Below are 25,636 nucleotides of genomic sequence, written 5' to 3'. Positions count from 1 at the left end.
TCATCAGTCCTGACTGCCTCAAAATAAAGACAAAATTCATTTTAATTCATTAACCTTCAATGTAAAAAAGGTTTTAATAGTTTTCACTGAAAGTTTGATGAAGTATAGTAGATAACAGGAGTGTTATCTGCTAGGTCAATGAGTTACATGGCAATTTCCAGTTTTCCAATCTGACCCAATGAAGACACACAGAATGTGGGATGCTTGGCGCTGGGCAGTGGAGCTGTTAGCCGTTAGCTTACAGCCGACCGCCATGAAAAAAAATTACACTACTGCTTTCTCCTGCTTATTTTTTTTTTTTTGTCTGAATGACAAAATTGATTACTGCAGTTTTAAGCACATGTGTACACCTAAGTGTACACTACAGTTTGTTCACAAATCCAGACATATATATATAGCAGCACACTGCCAGCTATTATTTGTCCTTCTAGGTGATAAAGCAGCTGAATTGTAACAAAATACATGTTTTGATGCTGTGGCACATATCTTAGAGAGTAATGGAAGTCAGTGTCTAAAGCTATTAACTACCACTGAGAATTTAGAAACAGGCCAGATCAAGTGTGACTTCTTGATCACACTTGGTAGTTGTGGCTGCTGTGTCTCTGCATCAACTAAGGCTATAACTGTACCTTTATTTGTACCAAGAAATACAAGTACAGCCCTTCTTTGTTCAACCAACACATATCGAACAGATACCTGTAGTCTTCAAATGCAAAACATTTCTGAGAGTGGAACTCAATGTTCCACAGCACAACTTTAGAAGTAGTATCAAAAAAGCAAAGAGGACACCCGAGTTTCATCAAACTCTGCTATGTAGGAACATTTGGGATTGTCTTTTAGCTACAGTGACAAAGACAATCACAGTGGCACAAAGAAAAAATGACCTTAAGTCCAAATCCAGCTGCCTGTGGCATTCAACTGACTCCAATCTGGGAGGTTTTACTGCAGCAGAAATTTAGCTGAACACACATAGTGTGTTGAGCGAGTCCGTCTGACATAAAATCATTTGTTGAAGTCTATTGTCATTCATTTATTTTTTTCACGTATCCAGTTTTTGGCATGTTAGGCATACTTCATAGAGAAGCTGGCTGCCTACATGTGCCAGTTTAGATTTGCTCTACAAAAACAGTATTGCAAGATGTAATCCTAATTGAATGATTGCCTTTATTAAATCAAGACTGCAGGCCTAAGTACATAGACCACACTACTCTAATAGCAACCTGTGTTTGCTTGACCTTCAAACATTCAGATTATATGTGTCAGTGTGTTTGTTTGGATTTTGAGGGTGTGTGTAAGTGAGTTTCTCACTGTTGTGGAAACAATGGAAGGCCTGGAAGACTCAATGCCTAAGAACAGCAAATGACAATTGGACTTGGTTCTGAAAGACCCCAGCAGATGGACACAAGGCACCAGCCCAGGACAGCCATCAGTCCCACACAGAGGTAGGAGCAGCAGCCCCATAAGGTTGTAACTTTGGCATGAACTCATATTTTATGTTCTTTGGTGACCCACCAACTTGTGCTGTTTTTTTCTCTCCTTGTTCTGAATTCAGATTTGCTGCCACTATGATTTTGAACAATCATAGTCGCAGAGCATAAGATGTGTGCATACTGAAAATAGCAAGAAAGCGATGTGTGTGAAGAGGAACACATTTCCTTCTTGCTGCATGAAAAGATCTCTCCAATCAGGGCTAAAGGCAGTATATCTGCTATCACTGGATGAACCTGAGCTGAAATTTTATTATTAGATCATCTATGCACCTCATAACATGCATACAATTTTCCCCTCTTCAGTTCAGAGAACTTCCTGTTTCCTCAATAAATAAATAAATGAAAGAATCTGAGCAGCCTCAAACAGAGATGGGTTGAATAATTTCCACTCTATTCATTTGAACTATAACTTCTCAATCATGTTTAGCTCTTTAAAAGCATTTATATTTAATAAATAGCTGGTAAACCACTGCTCTAAAACGGCTTGATGGCTTTGACTTCAATTGTAAAAAGCAATGCATTGAGCATATTTAAATAAAATTTGAGCTGTAAGGGATGATTTTCAGTTTTCAACTGGGATTTAATCTTAATCCATAAAAAGAGAAAAAGGTAAGAAAAAGAAAAAAAAAGTCTTAACTTTCCAGGTTTAGTTTTGACAGGATATTTTTACTCTTGTCTTGTGCGAGTGCATGTTAATCATGCTAGTGTAGTGAACTCTCTACCTGCCCTGAGTATAGCCACACCATATTTTTATTATTTGTTTTCAAGTTATCAGATTTTTGAACAAAGGACAGAAAAATAATTATTAAATAATAAGCAGACCAAACAGATCAACTGTAAGGAAACTGGAGTACACTGGCTTCCTCAATTTGTTAGTGTGTCTCTGTTAGCTACTTTGTGAAATTTCCAGGATTCACCATCAACAGCTCTGTTTGAAAGCGTTTTTGATTTGCTTCAATTCATGACGCTCTAATGGTGTTTAAAAGTTTTTCAAGGACGATTTTAAAAGTTATTTTTTTGACTGATTTTACCCCTGATTCGCAGTCAGAAAAAAATCTGCAGTTGTGATGATCAGTCAGGTAGGCCAGTCAGTACATTTCAGATAGTGTGAAGACTGCCAGTCTGAGAGGAGAACTGACCCAACCTCAGCTGCAAATGTGTCTGAATTTTTTGAAGTGGATCTGAACACAGTAATTAATAAATGACTCAACACAAAAGACTCTAGCTAACCGACCAGCATTGCAATGAAATATAAACAAAACACCACAGACATACTCAGATATTTCAAACTAAATTACAATAAATGATGAAGGCCCTTGTTGAAATAAGTTAAACAATTCACAATATTAGACATAAATGTAAAGGGACTCAATTAAACATTTATTATAAATGTTTACGAGGTTCAACAGGAACCTCTATTTGAGGTTAAGAGTTTGTATGAGATGATTTAGTTGAATCAAATGCTTAACATGAGTGCAGTAAAGTCAATTCTACTCAAACTCAAATCATATTGCTTGTGCATTAAAATGTATGTTTTTTTTTATGTTGTATCTGGCATAATGCTGATTTTATTGCACCCAAATGCAGGCAATATGAGGCAGATGGTTAAATAAAAATTGAACTTTAATCACAAAAAACAAAGACAAAGTTACAAAAAGTCAAATCAGAAAGGAGCATGGAGGCGATCATGGATTGTGTGCAACAGAAGGAACCAGCGAAGAACAAAAGAACATGAACTTATACACCGGAGTGGAGAGGACAAAGAACTGGAAGAAATTAATTACAGATGAACAGATGCATGTGTGGAAGGAGCAGATGGGAACAAATAAGGAAATGACCAACAGCCGAGACAGGGACCAAACTGGAAAGCTGAGAAGTGAAGAAACAAAGCGAAACAGAGAATGGGAAGGAACAGAAAACCTGAGTAATCCACAGAAATAAATACTGCCTGGACATAAGTAAACAAACAACTAGAGAAGAATAATCTAAATAAAAGCAAATAGTAACTAAAACAGAACTCAAAAAAGTAAATGATTAAAAAGCAAACACCCAAAACTCAACCAACCCGGAATCCTGACAGTATTTAACAAAGGAAGCAGAGGAAGCTGAGGGTCAGACCCACTGCATGGAGCAAACAGAGGGCTGGTTTTTACCAGGCTACCAACACTTTTGTTTTGACTACAAATTTTGATGTTTTGGAGCAGCATAAAACATCTCAACTTGAATCTGTGGAGAGACCAAAAGATTAGGGTGATGGCAAGTAGTGATTGGGTCAGTCACAAACATTTCGGCACGTAGAAGTGAACGATGGGATCCTCACTGAGAGCCTTTCCTCGTTATGAGGGCGAGACTGCTAACACAGCGGCACAGTGAGCAAACCATGAGACTGAGACACCCAGAAGGATAATAAATTAAGGGCCTTTTGGGAGCCGAGATACGAGAACTGGCTCTCTGAAAAGAGTAGAAATTCCCATCACTAATGACAAAGACACCCTCCATCCTAAAAGAATAGGCTTGTATAAAAAACATTCCAGGAGGATCAACAATTTGGGGTTTAAAGTGATGAAGACGGTTGAGTTGAGAGGGACTTTAACATCTGGACCAACCAGAGCTTGAACTGTGGATGGATGCTGAAGCATCATCCCTTGGTAAAGCAGCTTTATGATCAACCAGGTTTCCCTGCCGTCTATGAACATCTATTGTCATGTCTTTAGCACTGCTGACATCCTGCTGTTATAGATCACTGCTCTCACACCCATCACATGTTAGATCAAAAGCCTTTTAAGACAGCTTCTCATTCCCGAATCAACAGGTGAAAATTTTGCATTTTACATAGCAATCAACACACCCTGAAATGTAATAACAAAAATCACAGGTTTTTATATAAAAAATATAAACACTCAGGAGATGAGTTTAAAGGTTGATAACTGTTAATATAAAATGCAATGAAAAAAAAGAATAAGGTTTTGACTCAGAAATCCCGGTCACTGAGACTGGCTCAGTCTCAGTGACCACCTTTGAGGTCATTTCGAGGTCTGCCTGTTTTCACGTGAAGTTCCAATCGCCATACAGTCTTACGGGAAGAATTCCTCCACATAATAATCTAAAACTGAGGGACGCATTGTTGCGCATTAATAACTGTATCGGGCACTGACGTGTCCACACACACACACACACACACACACACACACACACACACACACACACACACATATACATTTGTCATCGATTAATACATCGTTTCCCATGATGCTCAAGCAGCAGCAGCAGCAGCACAGAGCACACACAGGTGCTCACACACTTGCAGAAGAGAAACGCGAGAGGAGAGCAGCAGCAGCAACAGCAGTCATGTGTTTCCGACCTGTAACCAGCCGCATGCCTGCCAATCTCAGGCGCGCGCCAGCACGCACGCCCCAGTTCTCCTCTGGGAAGGGTAGAATTCAACCCCCCCAAACCCCCCGCCCCCCTCAAAGCGGACACGGAGCAGCCTGCAAACCGCCCGAGTCTGTGCAGCTTCAGCATGCAGTGAGGAAAAAACGCACTAATTCAGAGCTGTGTTACCGTTCTTTCCGTGTTGGGTCCTGCTGGATGCTGGGCTTTGTGGGCGCCATCTTCCTGTAACAATTAATTGGATCTCTTACTTTCCCTCCTCCTTCGTTTCCCCTCCTCAGCTGTCTATGTGGACACGGAGCCGCGGCGCGGTGCGGCGCCCTGACAGCAATGCGTCATGGTCGGCGTGTTAAGACAAAAGCCATGTCTGTGTGTGGAAGTGTGAACGTAGGGGATCTGCGCGTGCGTGCTCCCTGTGCGCGTGTTTTTTCCGCGGCTCGGCGCTCAGGATCGTGGAAACAACGGCTCGTGGGGGAAACGATGCGGCCGCACGAGCATGCCAAGCGGCGTGAGGAAGGGGAGCGCGGTGGATGCCTCGTAGATGCCTCTGTCCTGGCTCTTTCTGTCCGTCTCTCAGTCCGTCCCTCCACGTCCACGCGTTGTTTCTTTGGCACTTCACAGGAATTTCCAGCATGCGCTCCGGAGTAGAAAAAATGAAAGGCAAACAGGAGCGTCAAATCTCCCCAATCTCGCCTCTTCCGCAGCGTCTGTTTCCGTAGAATCCCCGAGGCAGAGCGTCTCAAAGTCCTTGTGGTTTTTCTGGAATACTTTTCCCTCTTCTGGCTGCTGATGGGGAAAAGGGACACCCCACATAGCTAGTATTTTCTCCAGCCCAGGCGCAACAACGCCACACTGTAACATCTGGACTCAGCTTGCGTGTCTCTGCGTGTGTGCGCGCGCGTGTGTCTGTGTGTGTTTAAATCAATTGATCATTTTATTTTCTCCTGTATTCCTTTCGAGCTGGTAGTGTTATCATTATCCTTATTTTAACTATTTTACCCTCCAAAAACATAATTAAATGAAAACATGGTGAAGGTCTGATGGGGGATAAATTCAGTTATTATTTCAGTTTCCAAACTCTCCACCTGCTTCACTTTGTAATGAAATAAACTCACCGCAGCCAAAGTCCACCTCTAAGATTTAAAAACCAAACTTTATTCTGCTGCCTTAGTGATGTACTAAGGCAGCAGAATAATCTTTTAGATGACGACAGTCTAAGACACATGGAAGTCTGAATATGGACTTCCTGTTTTAGATCACTGAATTGTATTCTTCCCTAAGCTCACATATTTGCAAATCAGAAATAGTTCATTATCTTCCATCACAGACTCCCACCTGTTTCATATTTCTATCCGTTTCCCTCCACATTCATTTGAATTGCACCATTTTTGATGTATAATTCATCAGAACCTATTCGGTGTGCTGTGTGATTAACCCCAAGGCTGGAGCCCCTGGAAGCCCAGCCTCCCTCCCCTTTCCCTGCACCAATGACCTGTCAAGGTCAGAGCCATGCTAGGTATTCTCCAAGCAAACACAGAGTTACAGGTGCTGCAATAGTGGAAAAACGCAGACTATAGAGGGAGAAGAGTGGGCTCCATTTGGCCGCCGATGGGAGCCGACCCCCTACGCCCCGGCCCCTCACACGTCGATCAACACATGTCATGTAATTCTAAAAAAAAAGCCATCAACGGATTCTTCCAACGTCCTCCATTCATCATTTTGCCAGCCGCTGCAGAACTTACAAACATAAAAGTTGGTTGATTGTTTCACTGAACTGCAAAATACATAAATTTAGATATAGTTAAAGCTCAACTAGGACCAGTTGTTTCATTGTTTTTCTATTTATCTGGATATATTGGAGTAAAATTCAAGCAAACTGTTCTGATTATAAAACAGTCCAGTGTCAGCTTTGGCACTAGAGCTTTTCCTGAACCAGGGTTTGATTATTTAAATCCTTAATGACAGGATTCAAATAAAATAAAACTTAAAAGTTTTAAGATTTCTAACTTTTAAAACTTAAATGTTTGAGGGTTTTTCATCTTTAATCAGTAGACATCTACTCTGGTTACTGGTAGCTCTTGAACAAAGGAGACGTGGATAATGGAGCATAATGTGTAAACATATTAGCTCCCAGCTGTTTGTTGAAGGAAATACGAATAGAGAAAAGCAAAAAGGCCAGCTTGACGACGAGGCGATAAAGACAAGAGAAAACTCGTCTGCTGCTGGTGGAAACCTCATGAAAATCACTAAAACATTTTACACAAAACCCAACAATTAGACAAGCTTCTTTACACAATTAAGGGTGTCATCAAGATCTTTAAAGCTTTCATGAAAGGCCATCGGAGGCCACAAGTCAATAAAGTTAAATCTCACATAAATATGGGCACAAACACTCTCCAAAACTGAACACAGAAAATACACCATGCGTTCTTAGACACTTGAAGTGCAAACATAACAGCTTCTTTGCCTGTTGTTTGTTGATAAGACACCTAAGACCGTCTCTTTGCACTCACAGAGTTCCCTGCTGTGATTTATGACTTACTTGCTTTCCATAGCTCACCCGTAGTGACACGGACAGGTTTGGGGTAATAATGTATGTTGGAGATTTGTTTAATCTTGTTTTGCATCCAGAGAAAAAAGAACATAGAGGTTATAATTCTGATTCAAAGAGAAAATAAAAGAGAAATGTTGAATCATTACAATATTTTCCTTGACAACTTTCATGTCTCCGTTTGTATTTTAGGAAGTCATCCATCCTTTCTCGCTGACTTGTATTCTATGTGTGTATTCAGGCAGCCTTACCCAGTGAATGTGCACTAAATCAGCTCTGCTGCCTGTTCATCTGTCTGATTTGGCACATGCAGATATTCAGTTCCCGTTTTTGAAAAGCGAATCGCAAAACAAAATAATATATTTTTAGTACCTTTTGAATATCAAAAATATATTTGTTAATTTTTTCCCACCTTTTTCTTTTTGCTCCATTAATAAATTCAGGGGGAAAATACACCAAACAGGTGAAAATATTCTCTTTGATTTTCAGTTTTTAGAAAACATGTGACAAATAGTTTTTCACCCAAAGTCCAAAAATGCTAAAATTATCTGTAATTTCCTAATGTTGGAGATATTAAATTATAGTCATGGTTTTATGAAAACCTTTTTCCACATCCATTGAGTTAGAGATGCCCAACGGTCAGTCGATTCACGAAACACAAATTGTACATAAAATCCAATAAACATCATTTTAAATTTTTCATTCACTATTTAGACTCTTTTCATTTTGTTTCATTTTAGGTAACCTTGAAACATACATGTTTCTGTGCTCACAACTATTACAATGTACAGATCAAAAGTCCTGCTAAATCCCCACTAACCTTTGCTGGTATGCGGAAATTCCTTGGACACCCTGTGGAGTCCCGTTAGTGGCTCCTGGTACCGGAACCGGCACCCGACCTACAGGGGGTCCAGTCACCATCCCTCCGGCTCCGCCTCCTCCACCACCAGACCCGACTCCTCCGGTCGCCGAGGCCGTCACCTGGACGCTGAAATCCGGGAAGATCCTGATCATGGTCCTGGCGGTCTCCGGTGCGCTCCTTCCTCACCTCCGGTTGCCACTGATTACTGGAGTCACTGGGAGGACTGGGTATTCGACTGAGTAGTGAAATTCAAACACAGACCTTAACAGCAATCTTCTTTCTTCTCAGCGAACCTCGGATAAAACTTTGAAGCAGAATTCAGACCCTGCACCCAGTGACTAAACGGTCACAACTCAATCAACAAAGAGATAGCAGAAATTACTGAGTGCATCAGAACATCAAATAAGTGTTGAAAACATTCTTCTTCTTTTTCTTATCTCAATTGATTTCTGGTTTTCTTCTTTTGTTTTTTCTTCGCTTCTCCTTTTAGCTCTATTCATCAAAACAAGCCATCCTGCCACAGATCATAGTCCTGGTGTCCGGCGCGCTGTTTGCAACCTCTCCTTTCCTCCCGAACTCAACAAATGAGAGAAGTCATCATTTCACCGGAGAAAGCCTAACAGAGGTGTTGGACCGCCGGGGCAGGAGACTCGTGATCTAAGCGGTCGCCGCCGCCGGAGCCCCCGCCGTAAAAAGCATCCCGTCCCCGGACCTTCCTCCCTGCGGTGCCTGCTGGCAGCTCAGTGCCGGTGTGGGAGCGGGGAGCCCTGGAGGAGCCTGGAGCAGACGGTCGGTCAGTCAGTCAGCTGCACCAGCTCGCCAATGAGGAGCTACACAGCGATACAGCGTGTGTCGGTATGTCGATGAGCGGTTACGTGTGTGTGTGTTTCTGTGTCTGTGCTAACACACACACACACGCGCGCGCCCGCACACGCGTACGCACACGGACAGACAGAGAAGAGACAGGAACAGTGCAGCGGGAGGAATTTGTTACTCAGACTATAAGACGAAGAACTGCTTATTCTTTTTTATCTTTATTATTGACTATTCAGACATTTTTTTATGAGTTCTCAATTGAATATATATATATATATATATATATATATATATATATATATATATATATATATATATATATATATATATATATATATATATATATATATATATATATATATATATAGCTCGCCAATGAGGAGCTACACAGACCTTAACAGCACTACTATATGAGAGTGTAGTTTTTTATAAACTCATAAAAAACTACAATAACTCGTACGGTATGAATGTATTAAAAAACGTATCTACTGTTAAAGAGTTGTCAGACTTTGATCAGATTTTCCTCCATGTGTTTGAAAATGAGCAGGTCAGTCTCAGACGCTTTATAACATAACTCCGTAGAAGTTGTCGAGGTGCAATATTACAGTTATAAATAAAATAAAAATATATGAAAAACCAGAATCGGGAGAAGCAGCGCGACATCGCGTTGAGTTTGTGTCGCCTTTCTTAAGGAGGGAGAAGTGGATGCTTTTGAGCCGCAGAGGGGAACATATGACGCCTCTGTTAAGGAAATAGGTGGTGTGTGCTGCCTGGCCTCTGTTATGTGAGACAGAAGGTCTTTTCGCTCTAATGTGATCCCAGCAGATGAAGACGCTTATCTATCCTCGCTGCGCTCACTGAGCTGCATGTGTGATTGGACTCACCAATAAAGTCATATTCAGAGGCAGTCTCTCTCCACCTGTCTCCTCCCCTTTCTCTCTCCTTCCTTTTCTCTCTCTGTCTCTTCACTCACAGTCAGTTTTCTTAAGAATAGACAGGAAAACTCTCCCCATTGTCTTTTAGTTGTTGTTGCTGTTACCTATTGGGTAACAGCAATAACATAATATATGAGAAATTACTTTTTTCACAAGCCAAGAAATAAACAGAAAAAAAAACACATTTATGTGGTGACTATTGTTCATTCTGATAAAGGAGTCAGAAGTGGGCTGATTCCTCTCTGGACTCTTATTAGCACCATGAAAGAAATTGGGATGAGGTCAACAATGGCCAGATCCCGGATGGAAGCAGGCAATGTTTTAATAGTAAGGTCTACATTATATCTCAGAATGACATCAAACAAGATGAAAATGTTGCATTAGTTCCATATTTGCTTCCTGTCCTAAATAGATATATCACTGATGCATAGCATGCCATAACAGGTGTTCTAAATAAATACTCCAACTCTACACTTCATCATCAATGGACACTGTTCAGAACAATATGCATCTTATTCTGCCTGACTCACCAGTACTGAGCCTTCTTATTGATCAAGTCTTCACAGTTTTGCTTTCCAGTCCACTGGCTTTTAATGGACAACATGGCAGGACTGCACAACCTGCCTTGATTTGTAGTGGACCTCAAATAGTTTATGAGGTTTTGTTTACTGAAAGCTCTCTCCACACAGTCACAGGGAACATACAAAATCTACATAAAATAATTCACACTTCTCCAAAATGTCTGATAGTTGCATGTTGTGTAATGTGTTTAGGAGACTGATTAGCAGGAAAAGTGGTAGCATATGTCATGTTCAAATGGCGTGTCTCATCTTTCCTTGGCGGTGAGACCTCTGGTATATTTCTTCCTTCTTCATAACTGGCTGGCACACAGAAGGGCTTACATCCTAATCTGCCCAATGTTTAAAACACCACAGAACTTATCAACTATTCCTGCTGTAGTGAAAAACCTGGTTTCAAGATCACTGATGGTGTGGTCCATAGCCGTGATAAAAATTAAAAATTCAATTTATCATTCAATGTAAATGGATAAAATTGGATTCATGGTTTGCAAAATCCATGCAAGCTAAGACGAGATACTCACTCAAACTAATTTCCTGTGTCACACATAACATTTTGTGGATTATTTTTATTTTTTTTCGTCTTTTGTGCAAAAAAAGTTGCACAAGCTCTGACAGAGGACCTGCATAAGGCTCTTTCTTCAGACTTCTGACGAAACCAACTGATATGAAAAAAAAGGTTCATTTTTTTTTCTTTTTAAACTTTATTTTTATTTATTTTTAACAACACATGTCCACAGTTGCATTCGTCTGTCTCTTACTGACATATATCTTCTGCATTATAACTTGACAAAAGATGAGACATCAAATGATCTAACATAGGCAATAAGGAATACATACCAGTACAAACATCACACAAGAACAACAAAATAAAAATAAAAATAAAATACAAGACACACAATTAAATCCCCTCTGACATAAGATGGTCCTCACATTCTTAAACAGTATGGTATTTTAACTGACCGTTCTTTTTTTTTTTTTAATCCAAAGCTCCAGACACTCTCCCAGGTTGCGGGTCAAAAGTTGCAGTTTTTCTCTGGTCTGGGGGGTTTAAATAACCCTCCTGAAACAACTCCTCTTCTGCGGGGAATAGGCTTAACAGTGTATTTGTCAGGGTCTTGGGGTTGTTCTTAGCGTTTTGTCGCCATGGGTTTGGTTTGGGTGGTTGTGCTTCTTCTTTTCCACCAGAGGGCGCTGTCAGGACGGTGGGCTGGATTACGTCAGCGAGCACACCGGTTGCGAGTTGAGCTCATCAGGAGCAGCGTCTTCAGGAGCAACCTGCCAGTCTTCGGCGCCTGAGTGTCTTCCCGTATTGGTACCTCTGAGCCTCCCTGTTGCTGTCAAGTGTTCTTTTCCTTCTCGTCTGAGATTGCCCTCCTGTGACTGTCTCTTTGTCGCTTTCTTCTTTCACCAGACCATTCACCCGATGCAGTGGAAGGATTTCCCGTTGTGCTGAGTTTCTCGACTCACCTTCTCTGTGCAACAACAGGCTCCCCTCGGATTCCTTGGCTGGCTGCTCCTCGCTCCTCGTGCCTCGCTCCTCGTCCTGCTCCGCGTTTCCACCGTGGACACCGAGCCCACCTGTCCGCCCGCCTACACACACACACACCCTGCCGCTACCCTGCAGTGAATCTCTTCCACGCTGCAGCTGTCTACCCCTCAAGTAAGACTGTTCCTGTTTACCCTCACACCGTGTTTCCGACTGTCCCTGAACTCACCACCTCATCTGTTTACATAGTTCCCGATCGCTCCCCCCTCCCGAGACGCTCCTGTGGACCGGACCCGAATCCCTGTCATTCCTCGTTCACTGTTGTGTAAAATAAACCTTGTAAATATTTGCACTCCACCTGGATCTCTCTGCGTATTGTGTTCTGCATATGGGCTGGAAATAAAATTCCCCATTATGACAGAACACTCAGGCCAAACTCTCAGTCCAGCGGACGCAATTCGCAAAACGTTGATCGAGCAGCAATCTGAGATCCAGGCCCACAAGGTGGCGCTTAGACAACTCCATGATCTCCAGACGGAAACGAACCAGCGTTTAGGAGAGCTAACCGCGTTTCTGCAGAGCTCTCATTCACCACCATCTACTCCTGCCCCCGTTCCTGGTCCGATAGCTCCGGTTCCGCCCGTCTTTTCCGACGTCCGCCTCCCCGGGCCAGAAAAATTTTCCGGAGACCGTACAAGGTGTAATGGTTTTGTGCTACAATGTTCTATTATATTCAACAGCGCTCCCCAGAGTTTCTCTCAAGACAGCACAAAGATAGCCTACATGCTCGCACAGCTGTCTGGTCAAGCCTTATTATGGGCAGAATCCCGTTTCCCTGACCCCACGGATTACGGTGTTTCATTTGACCACTTCTTGACTGAATTTAAACAGGTTTTTAGCTTGGACTCCGATAAGACCCACATTTCCCGTGAGTTCTTGCACATAAAACAGGGCAAACAGACTGTGGCTGATTTTGCTATCCACTTCCGCACCAAAGCCGCTTCCACGGGGTGGAATGCGGCAGCGCTAAAGAGCGTGTTTTTCCAGGCGCTTAATGAGCCTATACAAGACCAATTAGCCACTTTAGACGAGCCAAAGACTCTAGAGGACCTTATCAGTATCGCCATCAGGCTTGATAATCGTCTCCGCTTCCGCGCTCGTGAAAGAGGTCGGCACCGCTCTCCCGAGGCAGACCACGGACGGCTTAGAGCAGCCCCGCTAGCATCTCCTGCCCGCGTTTCGGCTACCCCCGAACCCATGCAGCTGGGTGGTACGCGTCTCACACCGCAGGAGCGACAACGTAGAATGTCGAGTCGCCTCTGTCTCTACTGCGGTGCGCCTGGCCATTTCCGTTCCTCCTGCCCGCTCCGGTCAAACTCCCAGGTCCGCCAGCCGGAGTGAGGGTGGTGGCGGACCACCAGAATCAGAAGACCTCACCGCGACTCCTTTTGCCGGCTACCATAACCCACGCTAATCAGTCATTCCCATTATCCGCTCTCGTTGATTCGGGGTGTGAACGGAACCTATTGGACGAGGTTTTTGTCAAAGAGAGGGGCGTTGAAACAGTCCCGTTGCCAACTCCTTTTAGAGTCACTTCACTAGACGGTAAGACATTACAGCCTATTACTCACCAGACGAAACCGCTCCACCTGACCATTTCCGGCAACCACTCTGAGTGGATTTCTTTCTTCGTGTTTCCCACTTCTAATTCTCCGGTAGTCTTAGGTTTCCAGTGGCTCAAACAACATAACCCCCAAATAGACTGGTCCGAGGGGCACGTCCTTTCTTGGTCTACTCCCTGCCACTCATCATGTCTCCGCTCTGCAGTTCCTCCCGGGTCATCATCCGGCCTTCATCATCACCACTAGGAGCGGGGTTCTTCTTCGTTGGGAAGAAGGACGGATCCCTGCGGCCCTGTATTGATTATAGAGGACTCAACAACATCACTGTTAAAAATAAGTACCCTTTACCGCTATTATCCTCTGCATTCGAGCCCGTCCAAGGAGCCGCCGTCTTTACTAAATTAGACCTGAGAAATGCCTACCATCTGCTCCGCATTCGCGATGGCGACGAATGGAAAACTGCCTTCAAGACTCCCATGGGGCAGTTCGAATATTTGGTTATGCCTTTTGGATTGTCCAATGCCCCTGCGTTTTTCCAAGCGCTGGTAAACGATGTCCTCCGAGACTTCCTAAATATATTTGTATTCGTTTACCTCGATGATATTTTAATTTTCTCCAAGTCAGTGGAGGAACACAGACTTCACGTGCGGCAGGTTCTCCAGCGATTGCTTGAGAACAAACTTTACGTAAAGGCAGAGAAATGTGAATTTCACCAGTCCTCCGTCTCATTTCTGGGTTTCATCCTAGGGGGCGGACAGGTGAGGCCTACGGAGGAGAAGATCCAGGCAGTATTGGAATGGCCCGTTCCGGAAACTCGCAAACAGCTCCAACGATTCCTAGGATTTGCCAACTTCTATCGTAGGTTCATTCGCAATTACAGTCAAACCGCGTTACCCCTGACCGCTCTGACTTCCTCTAAGGTTCCATTCCGTTGGACCCCAGAGGCTGATAGGGCCTTTAATCACCTCAAGAGCCTGTTCTCCAATGCCCCCATCCTCATTCAGCCAGATCCGTCTCGTCAGTTCATCGTAGAGGTGGACGCCTCTGACATGGGAGTCGGAGCTGTGCTGTCCCAAATTTCCGCAGTTGACAATAAAACTCATCCGTGTGCCTTCTTCTCACGCAGGTTTGTCCCCATCAGAAAGGAACTACGACGTGGGGGACCGGGAACTGCTGGGCATAAAACTAGCCTTGGAGGAGTGGAGACATTGGCTGGAGGGCGCGGAACACCCGGTGCTGGTCTGGACCGATCACAGGAACCTCGCCTACCTGCAGTCTGCCAAGAGGCTGAACCCTCGCCAGTCACGGTGGTCACTATTCTTTTCCCGATTTAATCTGTCTATTTCCTATCGTCCAGGCTCCAGAAACACAAAGCCAGATGCACTGTCCCGGCTTTACTCTCCCGACGACTCTGACAACCTTCCTGCTCCCATTCTCCCACCCAGTTGCACAGTGGGAGCTCTGACTTGGGAGATAGAGGAAATAATCACGCAAGCTCAAACACTCCGAACCCCCTCCAGAGTCCTGTCCGGCTAACAAGATATTCGTCCCTTCTTCCGTGCGCCCCCAGTTCCTCCAGTGGATCCACGCCTCCCGATTTTCGGGTCATCCCGGAGTCAGCCGGACGATTGCCTTGGTCAACAGACGGTTCTGGTGGCCATCAGTCCACAAAGACGTCCGAGAGTATGTCCGGGCCTGTTCCATTTGCTCCAGAAATAAATCCTCCCATCAACTCCCTTCAGGTCTCCTGCAACCACTTCCCACTCCTCAGCGACCCTGGTCTCATATCGCTATAGATTTTGTCACGGGTTTGCCACCCTCTAAGGGTGACTACCATCCTTTCTATAGTCGACAGGTTTTCCAAGGCCTGTCATTTTGTCCCGCTCCGCAAACTTCCCTCTGCCCTTCAAACGGCTCAGCTCTTAGTAAAACACGTTTTCCGGCTTCACGGCATTCCCGCGGACATACTCTCGGACAGGGGCCCTCAGTTCACTTCCCAGGTTTGGCGGGAGTTTTGCTCTGCTTTAAACGCCAAAACATCACTCACATCTGGTTTTCACCCACAGTCGAACGGACAAACCGAACGGCTGAACCAAGATCTCGAGGCCACCCTCCGATGTTTTTCTTCCTCCAACCCTTCCGACTGGTCTCTGTTTCTACCATGGGTAGAATACGCTCACAATATTCATGTCTCCTCTGCCACAGGTTTGTCCCCATTCGAGGCGTCCCTGGGCTACCAACCTCCGCTGCTACCCTCTGATGAAGATTCCATCTCTGTCCCTTCTGTCCGTCACCACATCCGCCGATGTCATAAGGTTTGGAGTTCCACTATTCATAATCTCCACCTCACCGCTGCACAGATAAAACGGCAGGCTGACCGTAAGCGGCGCCCCGCCCCGACTTACACACCTGGTCAACAGGTATGGCTGTCCTCTCACGACATCCCCTTAAAATCCATTTCCAGGAAGCTTTCACCCCGTTACATCGGCCCTTTTGAAATTGAGACTATCATTAACCCGTCTGCAGTCCGCCTCCGTCTCCCGCCTCTCTCCGCATCCATCCCACCTTTCATGTCTCCCAGATCAAACCCGTACAGACCAGCACGCTCTGCCCTCCAGCCGAGGCTCCTCCGCCTCCCGTGAGATCGATGGCCATCCGGCTTACACGGTTCGGAGAATCGTGGATTCCCGTCGTCGCGGTAGGGGGTGGCAGTATCTCGTAGATTGGGAGGGTTACGGCCTGAGGAGCGTTCCTGGGTCCCGGGGTCTTACATTCTGGACCCGTCCCTTATTTCTGATTACCGGGCTTCGCTTCCCTCTACCTCGTCTGGGTTGCCTAGAGGCAACCGTTAGGGGGGGGGTACTGTCAGGGTCTTGGGGGTGTTCTTAGCGTTTTGTCGCCATGGGTTTGGTTTGGGTGGTTGTGCTTCTTCTTTTCCACCAGAGGGCGCTGTCAGGACGGTGGGCTGGATTACGTCAGCGAGCACACCGGTTGCGAGTTGAGTCATCAGGAGCAGCGTCTTCAGGAGCAACCTGCCAGTCTTCGGCGCCTGAGTGTCTTCCCGTATTGGTACCTCTGAGCCTCCCTGTTGCTGTCAAGCGTTTTTTTCCTTCTCGTCTGAGTTTGCCCTCCTGTGACTGTCTCCTTGTCGCTTTCTTCTTTCACCAGACCATTCACCCGATGCAGTGGAAGGATTTCCCGTGTGCTGAGTTTCTCGACTCACCTTCTCTGTGCAACAACAGGCTCCCCTCGGATTCCTTGGCTGGCTGCTCCTCGCTCCTCGTCCTGCTCCGCGTTTCCACCGTGGACACCGAGCCCACCTGTCCGCCCGCCTACACACACACACCCTGCCGCTACCCTGCAGTGAATCTCTTCCACGCTTCAGCTGTCTACCCCTCAAGTAAGACTGTTCCTGTTTACCCTCACACCGTGTTTCCGACTGTCCCTGAACTCACCACCTCATCTGTTTACATAGTTCCCGATCGCTCCCCCTCCCGAGACGCTCCTGTGGACCGGACCCGAATCCCTGTCATTCCTCGTTCACTGTTGTGTAAAATAAACCTTGTCAATATTTGCACTCCACCTGGATCTCTGCGTATTGTGTTCTGCATATGGGCTGGAAATAAAATTCCCCATTATGACAGTATTGTGAAATCAGTAGCTATCATACCAGTCCTTGTGTTCAGTCTTTCATGTCTAGATAGTTGTAATTTTTTAAGAAATTAGCGACTTATCTGCTTTCAGACAACAAATATTTAAAGATGGATTTAGCTCAGTCAGTTTAAACAGACTGACCTGAAACTGACTTGTTCAATTCTTAATGACACCAAACACAACCAAACAAAACCACCTGGAATCATACCAGAGGAAACTGTCCAGGATGTCTTGGTTTACAATTAAGACGGATAAAACAAATGATTCTGGCCAGAAAACAGATCTTCTTATTTGATATGTGGATCAAGCATGCACTATCAAAGAGATACTACTGTCAATGTTGACCTCTGACAGATGTGATGCCCCATCGCCGACTGAACTCATTCTTGACAAGCTGTCAAATATTGGTCCTGACACGAATACTAAGGCAGTGTGATCAGTGGGAGTGATAGAGGGATACCAGTCCTGATTTCAAGTAGATGAATTGGAAATTTATTGTTTGTTGTCATGCATTGTGTTTAATCAGAGGGAACAGCTAAATACCTTTTTATACAAGCTGAAAACATTCACCTGAGGCTAAATACATATTGAAAGTAACGAACAGACACCTGTTCAGGACTGTAATCTCGAAAAGACAGTAGGAATAACATTGGAGTGAGACTGTGGGGTTATGACCTCAGGGGTTGCATCTGTTGAACCCTGGTGCTAAAGTGAAAATTGAGAAAGTCTGACTCCACAAAGCCATGACAGAACTGGCTTGTTACATTTTCTTGCCCATATGCTGCATAAGGTTTTGGGAGTAATGGATCTGATGGCGAAGCAAAAAATAAAACTCTCTTTATCACTGTTTAATTCATCAAAAGCTCATCTGTTTGCTTTGAACATCTATAGACTGCTGAGTTTTCTTGGACTCCTCTATATGTTTTCTTTGTTTGTTTAATTTTGAAAGATCAGAAAAACAACAACTTTGGATTAGAAAACATGCTGCATCTGATGAACCTTCCTTTAGCTTGTCTCTGTCCCAGCTCCATGTTGGTTCTTGAGCCAGAGCTTGAACTTGCATAAATGAAAACACACCACTGTTTGGCAGAAAAAAGAGTTTGGGTCATTTAACGCCAAATACAGAACTAGCCAAAATGTATTTGGAGGAATTATTTACTGTGATCTTCATTAGATTAAGGATCCACAATAAATCAGCTTTGCCATCGGTATCAGCCACTGTTAGTAATTTTTTAGCATATCAATAGTATGATAACTGGCCTACTGATGATAACATCAGTAGGCCAACATGTTTTATTCCATGTTGTTGTTTGCGTTTCATGAGGGGGAAGGGATAGGGTCGGCCATGTGATTGTTCATAATGGTGCAGGACATTATGGGGTGTTTGCCTGAAGTGATGTTGGCAGTATGGTTGCTTTTACATATGTTGAGAGTGTAGGGAATTAAAAATAATATAGGGAAATAGTGACCACTGAAACTATAAGATGGAAAGAACCCAACTTTATGCACATCCTATCGACTGATGAGTGTTCTTTGTGTTGATCAAAAAATTCATTGATAATTGCCAATAGAATCCATTTATGTTTAAGAAGGTTGTAAAATTTGACCAAACACAAAGACAGGGAACTGATAAAGTGAGGAGGGTCTTAAATGTACATTTATTGGCACAGACGAAAGGTGTTCCATCAATGCTTCTCAAAGGCCAAGATGACACCTAACAACTTATCAACAGTACTTCATCACTGCAAAGCTTTGAACAGGATCTTCTCAGATGGACGTGTTCACTGAGCTCAGTGTCACAGAGCCTCATCAGTAGACTGCAACTGAGATACAGAGATTGAAAGAGTCACAGAAAAGCATAGAGGAGGACGTCATTTGGCCAAATCACATATTAGCTGGCACATTTGAAAAGTCGAGAGGCAACTAAGATATACATCAGACCATTTGAAACCATTTGCATCAGACTGGTCTGCATCATATATGGCCTGTAAGGGTACCTGACTGCACCACCAAGGACAGGCGTCATCGTGTAGCATGAGCAAAGAACCATTTACACTTTGTCGGGGCCCACAGGTCCTTGACAAAGGAAGTGGACCTCAATGCTATTCTGAAGAAAGTTAGTTCATGCTGAGCAGAAATTATGTAGGTTAGTGGTACTGGGGATGTCATGGAGAGCACTATGCATCAGTCACTGTTGCTGATAAACTTTTGGTGGTAGTAGTGCTACAGTGAGGGCACTTTGTGAATGGTATAGTGACAAGTCCATACTACCAGAATAACGTAATTTAGATCATTTGTGTACTCCTGCATGAACAACACAGGTCTAACTTCACCTCATTGAAGTCAGTTTCCTTGCATCATTAGGGAACGACTCCTGGAGGCTGAGGTACATCACATAAAGTGGTCTTCAGTTCTCCAGACTTGAGTCCCATAGAAGACCTTTCAGATAAGCTATGGGATGTCCATGTAGAGCCTCAAAAGTCTGTACCCGACAACCTAATGGCCTGAGGGCTGGCCTTGCTCAAAGACGCATGACAGATTATTTTGTGCCACCCACTGTTATTGCCAATGGTTTTAATACATTGTTTAAGATGACTAAGTCACCATTACATGATTCTACTTAAATGCCATACTTTCAACTTTAATTTGCATTCTCACATTTACAGCACACAATGTCAAACACCCAGCATTATTTGTATTTAGTCACACAAAATAGATGTTCAACATTTCATGTTCCTCTGGACTGGCAACCACCCCACCAACATTCCTGCAGAAACCCATAGCTTTGGTTTGAGAAACTCTAATAACCTACAGTTCTTCTTTTCTCTCCTGACACAAAGTATTGGACTAATAAAAAGATCCAATCGAACTGATTAAGTAGAAATAAAAACACATTGCTTGCTTCTCTGCCAGCCTGCAGTTTAAATTGGTTTGAAGCTCTAACCAGCAGCCGCTAATGAAAATCACTGTTAGCGAGCCTCGGTTTATATTTTCTTTCTCAGCTTGTGTTTATATGTGTTTGTGTGCTACAAAATGAATTAACTGTTGTACAAATAGGTTTTAGTGGAGACAGGCTGGGTTCTGATAAAAAAATCAAGAGACTGTTTGATGTTATGTGTCTTTATATAACCATATAACAGCCAATGGTTTAAGTATAAAGTTGAATATGAACTATTATTGAGTTTGGATTTGGGGTGTTTACAATACAGGCAGGGTATATTCAATTCTTTCTTTCTTTGTGAACTGTGAACTGGTAAAATATAGCAGACAGAATCAGGACAGGGACAGTCAGCCTACACACCAACCATTCACAAATTAGGTACACCTTTTTTATTGAGTTCGACCCCACTTTTTTGAAGATTTGCCTTAGTTCTGTTTGGTGTAGAAACATTATTCAGAAATTTAGAGATTTATTGTGCTTCATATAATTACATTTCATCCAGATTTAAATACATACTTCCCATTCTTTAGGGATTTATATTCACATCATGAAAGATTTCTTAACAATTCCAGGGAACAACCCTGTTTACCATTTGCCTAAATTGTCCAGTTTGTTTGGGGAAGTTTGAATGTACAGTCAAATGCTGATGTGGCACAAAAAAAGTGAACTCTGGTGCAGGTTGAATGTGTATGTGAATGCCAAGTGGACCAGAGACCGGTCCAAAAGCAGGACGTGAACTACAGTGCAGGGGCCTATGTGAAAAACAACATTCTCCATGGTCTCTGCCTCGTCTAATGCTCAAACTGAGTTTATTGTTGAAGAGGATTAGTTTGACCCTCTTGAAACTATCTGGACAGAAGATAACATCTGACATCATTCAATTTTTGTTTACATTTTGATATTTTGTGTTGTTTCCTTCAGCAGTTCTTGATGCTGTGCCTCCATGGGCAAGAGGGTCAGCAGGTTTTTAGACAGTGCAGTGTGAAAGCACAACACCAACTGAAAATGAACAAATGTTCATTTCCAACTAAACCAAATCTACCAGCGTATTAGGTGTGAAAACACCTCTAAAACAAACATCCCTTATTGGGGATGTACTCCAATAAGATGGTGTTTTCATTAACTGTTTCCCACCACAATGTTGGAAAAGAAATTTACACCCAGAGAGATGAAGTCACCCTCTCTTGCCCTTCATTTCCAGCTGAAAAGCACTGTGAAATTTCTCTTCTCTGTAATCTAACTAATTTTGTTACCCTCCTAATTTTCTCACTCTTGGAACATTGATGGATGGGGTCAGACTGCTTTTTCTCGGGTCAGGTCAAAGGTTTAACCAGAGACTCAGCTTTCTGCTTCGCAACTGTAATGGGAGCTGAAATATTAGTCCTAAACTCCTGCAGACGCCCCCAACGCCACAGCACAGATGATGAATTATCTGTTAGGAAGAATTACAGATGGAGCATTTTGAAGCGATGCACACATAAACTTTTCACTCCTACGCATGCTCATCTGCTCACCTCCACATGCAAATGATTGATAATAGACATCACTGACATTAGGTTTATTGCTTCTTTTACCTAACTCCCACCAGCACACTTTGTTATATGCTAATGATTGATCGGGGTCTTCGGTTGATGCTGGCATCATCACTGCTTTTATTTATTCTGCCATTCAGAGTGGCTCTTGGCCTCTCTCCATCGAATATCAAATAGTTTTTTAAATGTATTTTGACGACTGATGTGAAAATGCAATCAGGCTAAAACTATGAATCCGTTTAAGGAATGCACTCCTTCATATACATATGGTAATAAAACTCATTGTAACAATCAGCAGGACTTATTGAAACTGTGATGTGGTGTTACATGAAGGTCATTCATCATAAACTTTTGATTGTTTTTGAAAAAATTGCAATTCCACTAATTATCACCTTGATAACATCCAACTTTTATGTTTCCAGATGAATATGCTTGTAAGATTCAGCTTCTGAACATTTCTCTCTGAAAATAGCTGAAAACATTTAATTGTAATCTTCATGTTTTTTTATTTTATTTTATTTCATTTTATTTTCATGTTTCTGTAACCGATTTGGATCTGTCTTCTGATAACATGTTCAGTTGGTTAGTTAATAATTAGAGAACTATCATGCACAGCAAAGGCAACAAAACTGTTTATAAAAGATCTAAACAGGAGAAAATGTAAACAAATATAATTTGTGTCAAGATAACAATGAGGCACAAGGAAGAAATAAACTGTAATAATAATAATAATGTGGAAGTGCATTGAACAAAAACTTAGTTTTGGACTGCATCATTAATTATATAGTATATTGACATTTATTTATTATATATAAATATAGAATTATATAATGAAGTTTACCACTGCTTCTAATAAGAAGACAAATTAGCCTACACAGATAGAGGCAGTGGATGGATGGGGATTCATGTGACAGGCAAAGCAGTGTATAACTTAAAAAAATATATAACGGAAGTGGTTTTCAACATTTTTACAAATAAAAATTTGAAAAGATTGGTATGTTGCTTATGTATTAATATTTAGTTCCCATTAGATCTTCAAATCAGGGACAAATGGGTGGATTTGGGTAGAAATGGGGAAATATGGAAGCCTTTAATTTGGGACATATGGGTGGATTTAACATGGGGACATATCTACGATGTCTTCATGATGGGTAAGAAGGCTGAGTATTAGCTGAGATGACCTTCCTACTGTCCGTTACACAGACATGATGTGGATTCATACAAGTTCTGGACAATAAAAGTTTTGACATTTAAAGCCTTTAACTAATCAGTCCATCTGCAGTTTTACCCCTTGTCTCAGACTTAATAGTCAGAGAAGAGATAATTTAAGCACCCTGTCTGTTTTATGTACGGTAATCATATGTGATCTTTTGGACAGGGAGCCGGTCATCTCGTTAATTTGAGCGTCAGTACGCCGCCAGGCCTTCCTCCCCCATCCTCCTCAAATCAGGCCAAGGCCTGAAGAGTAATTGCCGAGCCACCATGCTTCGATGCGCTCGACCTTTACGACCTTAAAAGCCATTTCCATTTTCTGACCACGAAAAAAGAACATATCTCGTTAATTGCAAAAAGGCAAATATTCTCCGTCCTCTGCTCTCGCTTTTCCTTCCACAGTATTTGATTTCCCTTTGAAGGCAAAACACTAAAAAGCATTTCCATTTTCATTCATCAATGCTTATCAGTCATCTGAAGGCCCCTTCAGCAACAATCAACATCACAGCTCCAACCGAGAGGGACGCAACAAGGAGAAACTATCAACAAGCGAGAGAAGCAATTTGCTTTAATGTGGAGTGTTTTGTTGCTTCTAACTGCTATTTTTTAAATCCTCTGACAGGCCTACTCTGATTCTTTCTGAACGGAAGGGAAAAGTGTCAGACCCCGCTTTATGATAATGTTAAACACATTATGCAGATGAAAAAATTCATATCGACCATCACCAAGTTCACACTGGGATTTTTGGATGTTGTAGTGTTGATCTCCAATTCTGAAAGAAATTTAAGAAATTATTTGTATCTTGTAATCAGTGATCTGTGGTTGTCATGGTGAGGCTCAGTCACAGCAGTCTGTACCTAAGAATAATCTATAAATGTCAACCAGTGTGACAGAAAATTATCTGTAAACATTATGAGCGCTGCTTCAAATATTGTGCTTTTCCCACCCCTGGTGTCTCACTCCCATTTTTAGCATTCTAAGTTTCCTATGTCACATGTGTAAAGAAAGTAACATGCATACGTGTATACATGTATGCTGGAGGTGCATGTAGATGTTTTTGTCTTGATGATAATTATTCTTTAGACATTATCATCCCTTGACCCTCAATCCATCACACAAGAAAGTCCAAAGCGGATTTTAGAGAGACAAGTTACCCATACGTGATTTTGCAGTGTGTTTGGAAGCTGGAGTTTCTGGACAGAACCCAAACATGCACTGGGAAAACATGCAAACTCAAGGCAGAATGTCTCCTGGTCAGACTGCTACAGTATGTACTGATTTGCGAAACTATTAATACCCTTTGAATGTTTTCCACTTTATATACCATTGTCACAGAATTTAAAGTATTTCATTAAGATTTTACGTGAGAGACCAAAACTAGTGTGTAAACGCGAAGAAAAGTTGATGGTAGTGATGGGTAAATGAGGCATCATGAAGCTTTTTGACCCATAGCAAAATTGTATCGATACTGTATCAATACTGTGCCACTGAATACTGACACCTGCTGGACATTAGAAATCCCTACAGGCAACGTAGCTGACAGACTTACTTGATGGCCTAGTCCAGTGGTCCCCCAACCACCGGGCCACGCAAGAAATAATTAAATATTTCCGTTTTATATATTATTTGAGTCTAGAGGATCTTTTGTTTTGAAAGTCCTTTCATCAGGTTCTCTCGGTTACCTCTTGAGAGCCAACATTGATCCACAAGTAGCAAAATGAGTAAGAAACAGATCAGATGTCTTTGGAAAATTTCTTTGTGAAGGGAAAAGGCCCAGAGAGGAGACAGAAGAATGAATTTATCCCGGTAAGTTGTTCCCACATTCCAAGCTGCTCTGCATGATATGGTGACCAACTTGTTAATGAGGGAATGAAGCTTCAAAGTGCTTCTCCACGTAGAGACCAACCACCCTGTGCATTAGCAACACTTCGGGTGTCATTGTCTCTCATCACTCTCAGATGTGACCGTCTCGTTGCAGAGAAACGAACTCAGGCATCCCATTATTATCATGGTGAGTTAAAATGTTCACAAAAACAGATCATAAAAAGATCAGAGCAGCAGAATCAAAGCCATGCAGTTAAAAAGAACCTGAAGGCTGGTTCAGCGCTAGTTCTGATCTGGCTCTGTTCTGTTCTGCACTGGTTGTGGTTCTGTTCAGGGCATAGCTGTGGAACCTCTGGAGTTGATGAAGCAAAGACACATATCAAGAACATGATAGACAGCACACTGCATCATCTTCTTGAGACTGTCATACAACAACATGTAGTCTTCAGTCAGAGGTTTCTTCAATACCACTGTCAAACAGACTGCTACAGGAGAGCTTACTGCCCAGAGCCTTGGATAATGTGAGTTACAACATTTTATTTCATTTTGGGATCAAAAAAGTCTATTTGAAATTGATTAAATAAGGTCCCCAATTACTGATTAAATGGTCTGAAAAAAAAATCCAAACAATGCTTTATTAATTAATAAAACATTGTTCATATATTTATATGTACAATGCTTTATTAATTAATAAAACATTGTTCATATATTTATATGTACAATGCTTTATTAATTAATAA

At 42.7% G+C, this 25,636-nt stretch overlaps 1 protein-coding gene and 1 long non-coding RNA gene across 4 annotated transcripts in view; one reads left to right on the top strand and one right to left on the bottom strand.

The window, feature by feature from the left end:
- The window catches only part of LOC129377323 (neuronal PAS domain-containing protein 3), a 238,672-nt gene extending 229,581 nt beyond the window's left edge, over window positions 1-9,091 (bottom strand). For 2 of the 3 annotated variants that reach the window (XM_055057196.1, XM_055057198.1), the window contains exon 1: window positions 5,052-5,700. In XM_055057196.1, coding sequence (XP_054913171.1) covers window positions 5,052-5,101 — 50 coding nt within the window. In that variant the 5' untranslated portion in view covers window positions 5,102-5,700. Of the gene's footprint in view, window positions 1-5,051; window positions 5,701-8,251 lie in introns of those variants that run through there. The other variant, XM_055057195.1, reaches the window with a different exon arrangement.
- Window positions 9,092-11,747: 2,656 nt separating this feature from the next.
- On the top strand, window positions 11,748-12,468 carry LOC129377359 (uncharacterized). The gene is made up of 3 exons (XR_008607903.1): window positions 11,748-11,937; window positions 12,037-12,285; window positions 12,361-12,468. It is a non-coding gene; the product is annotated as an uncharacterized LOC129377359 (long non-coding RNA).
- The last annotated feature ends 13,168 nt before the right edge of the window (window positions 12,469-25,636 follow it).

This window comes from Poeciliopsis prolifica, unplaced genomic scaffold (assembly GCF_027474105.1).
Source record: "Poeciliopsis prolifica strain line A6 unplaced genomic scaffold, Auburn_PproV2 SCAFFOLD047, whole genome shotgun sequence".
In the NCBI taxonomy this organism is placed as follows: domain Eukaryota; kingdom Metazoa; phylum Chordata; class Actinopteri; order Cyprinodontiformes; family Poeciliidae; genus Poeciliopsis; species Poeciliopsis prolifica.
The sequence above is the reverse complement of the archived record's forward strand: the minus strand, read 5'-3'. Positions and strand labels throughout refer to the sequence as shown.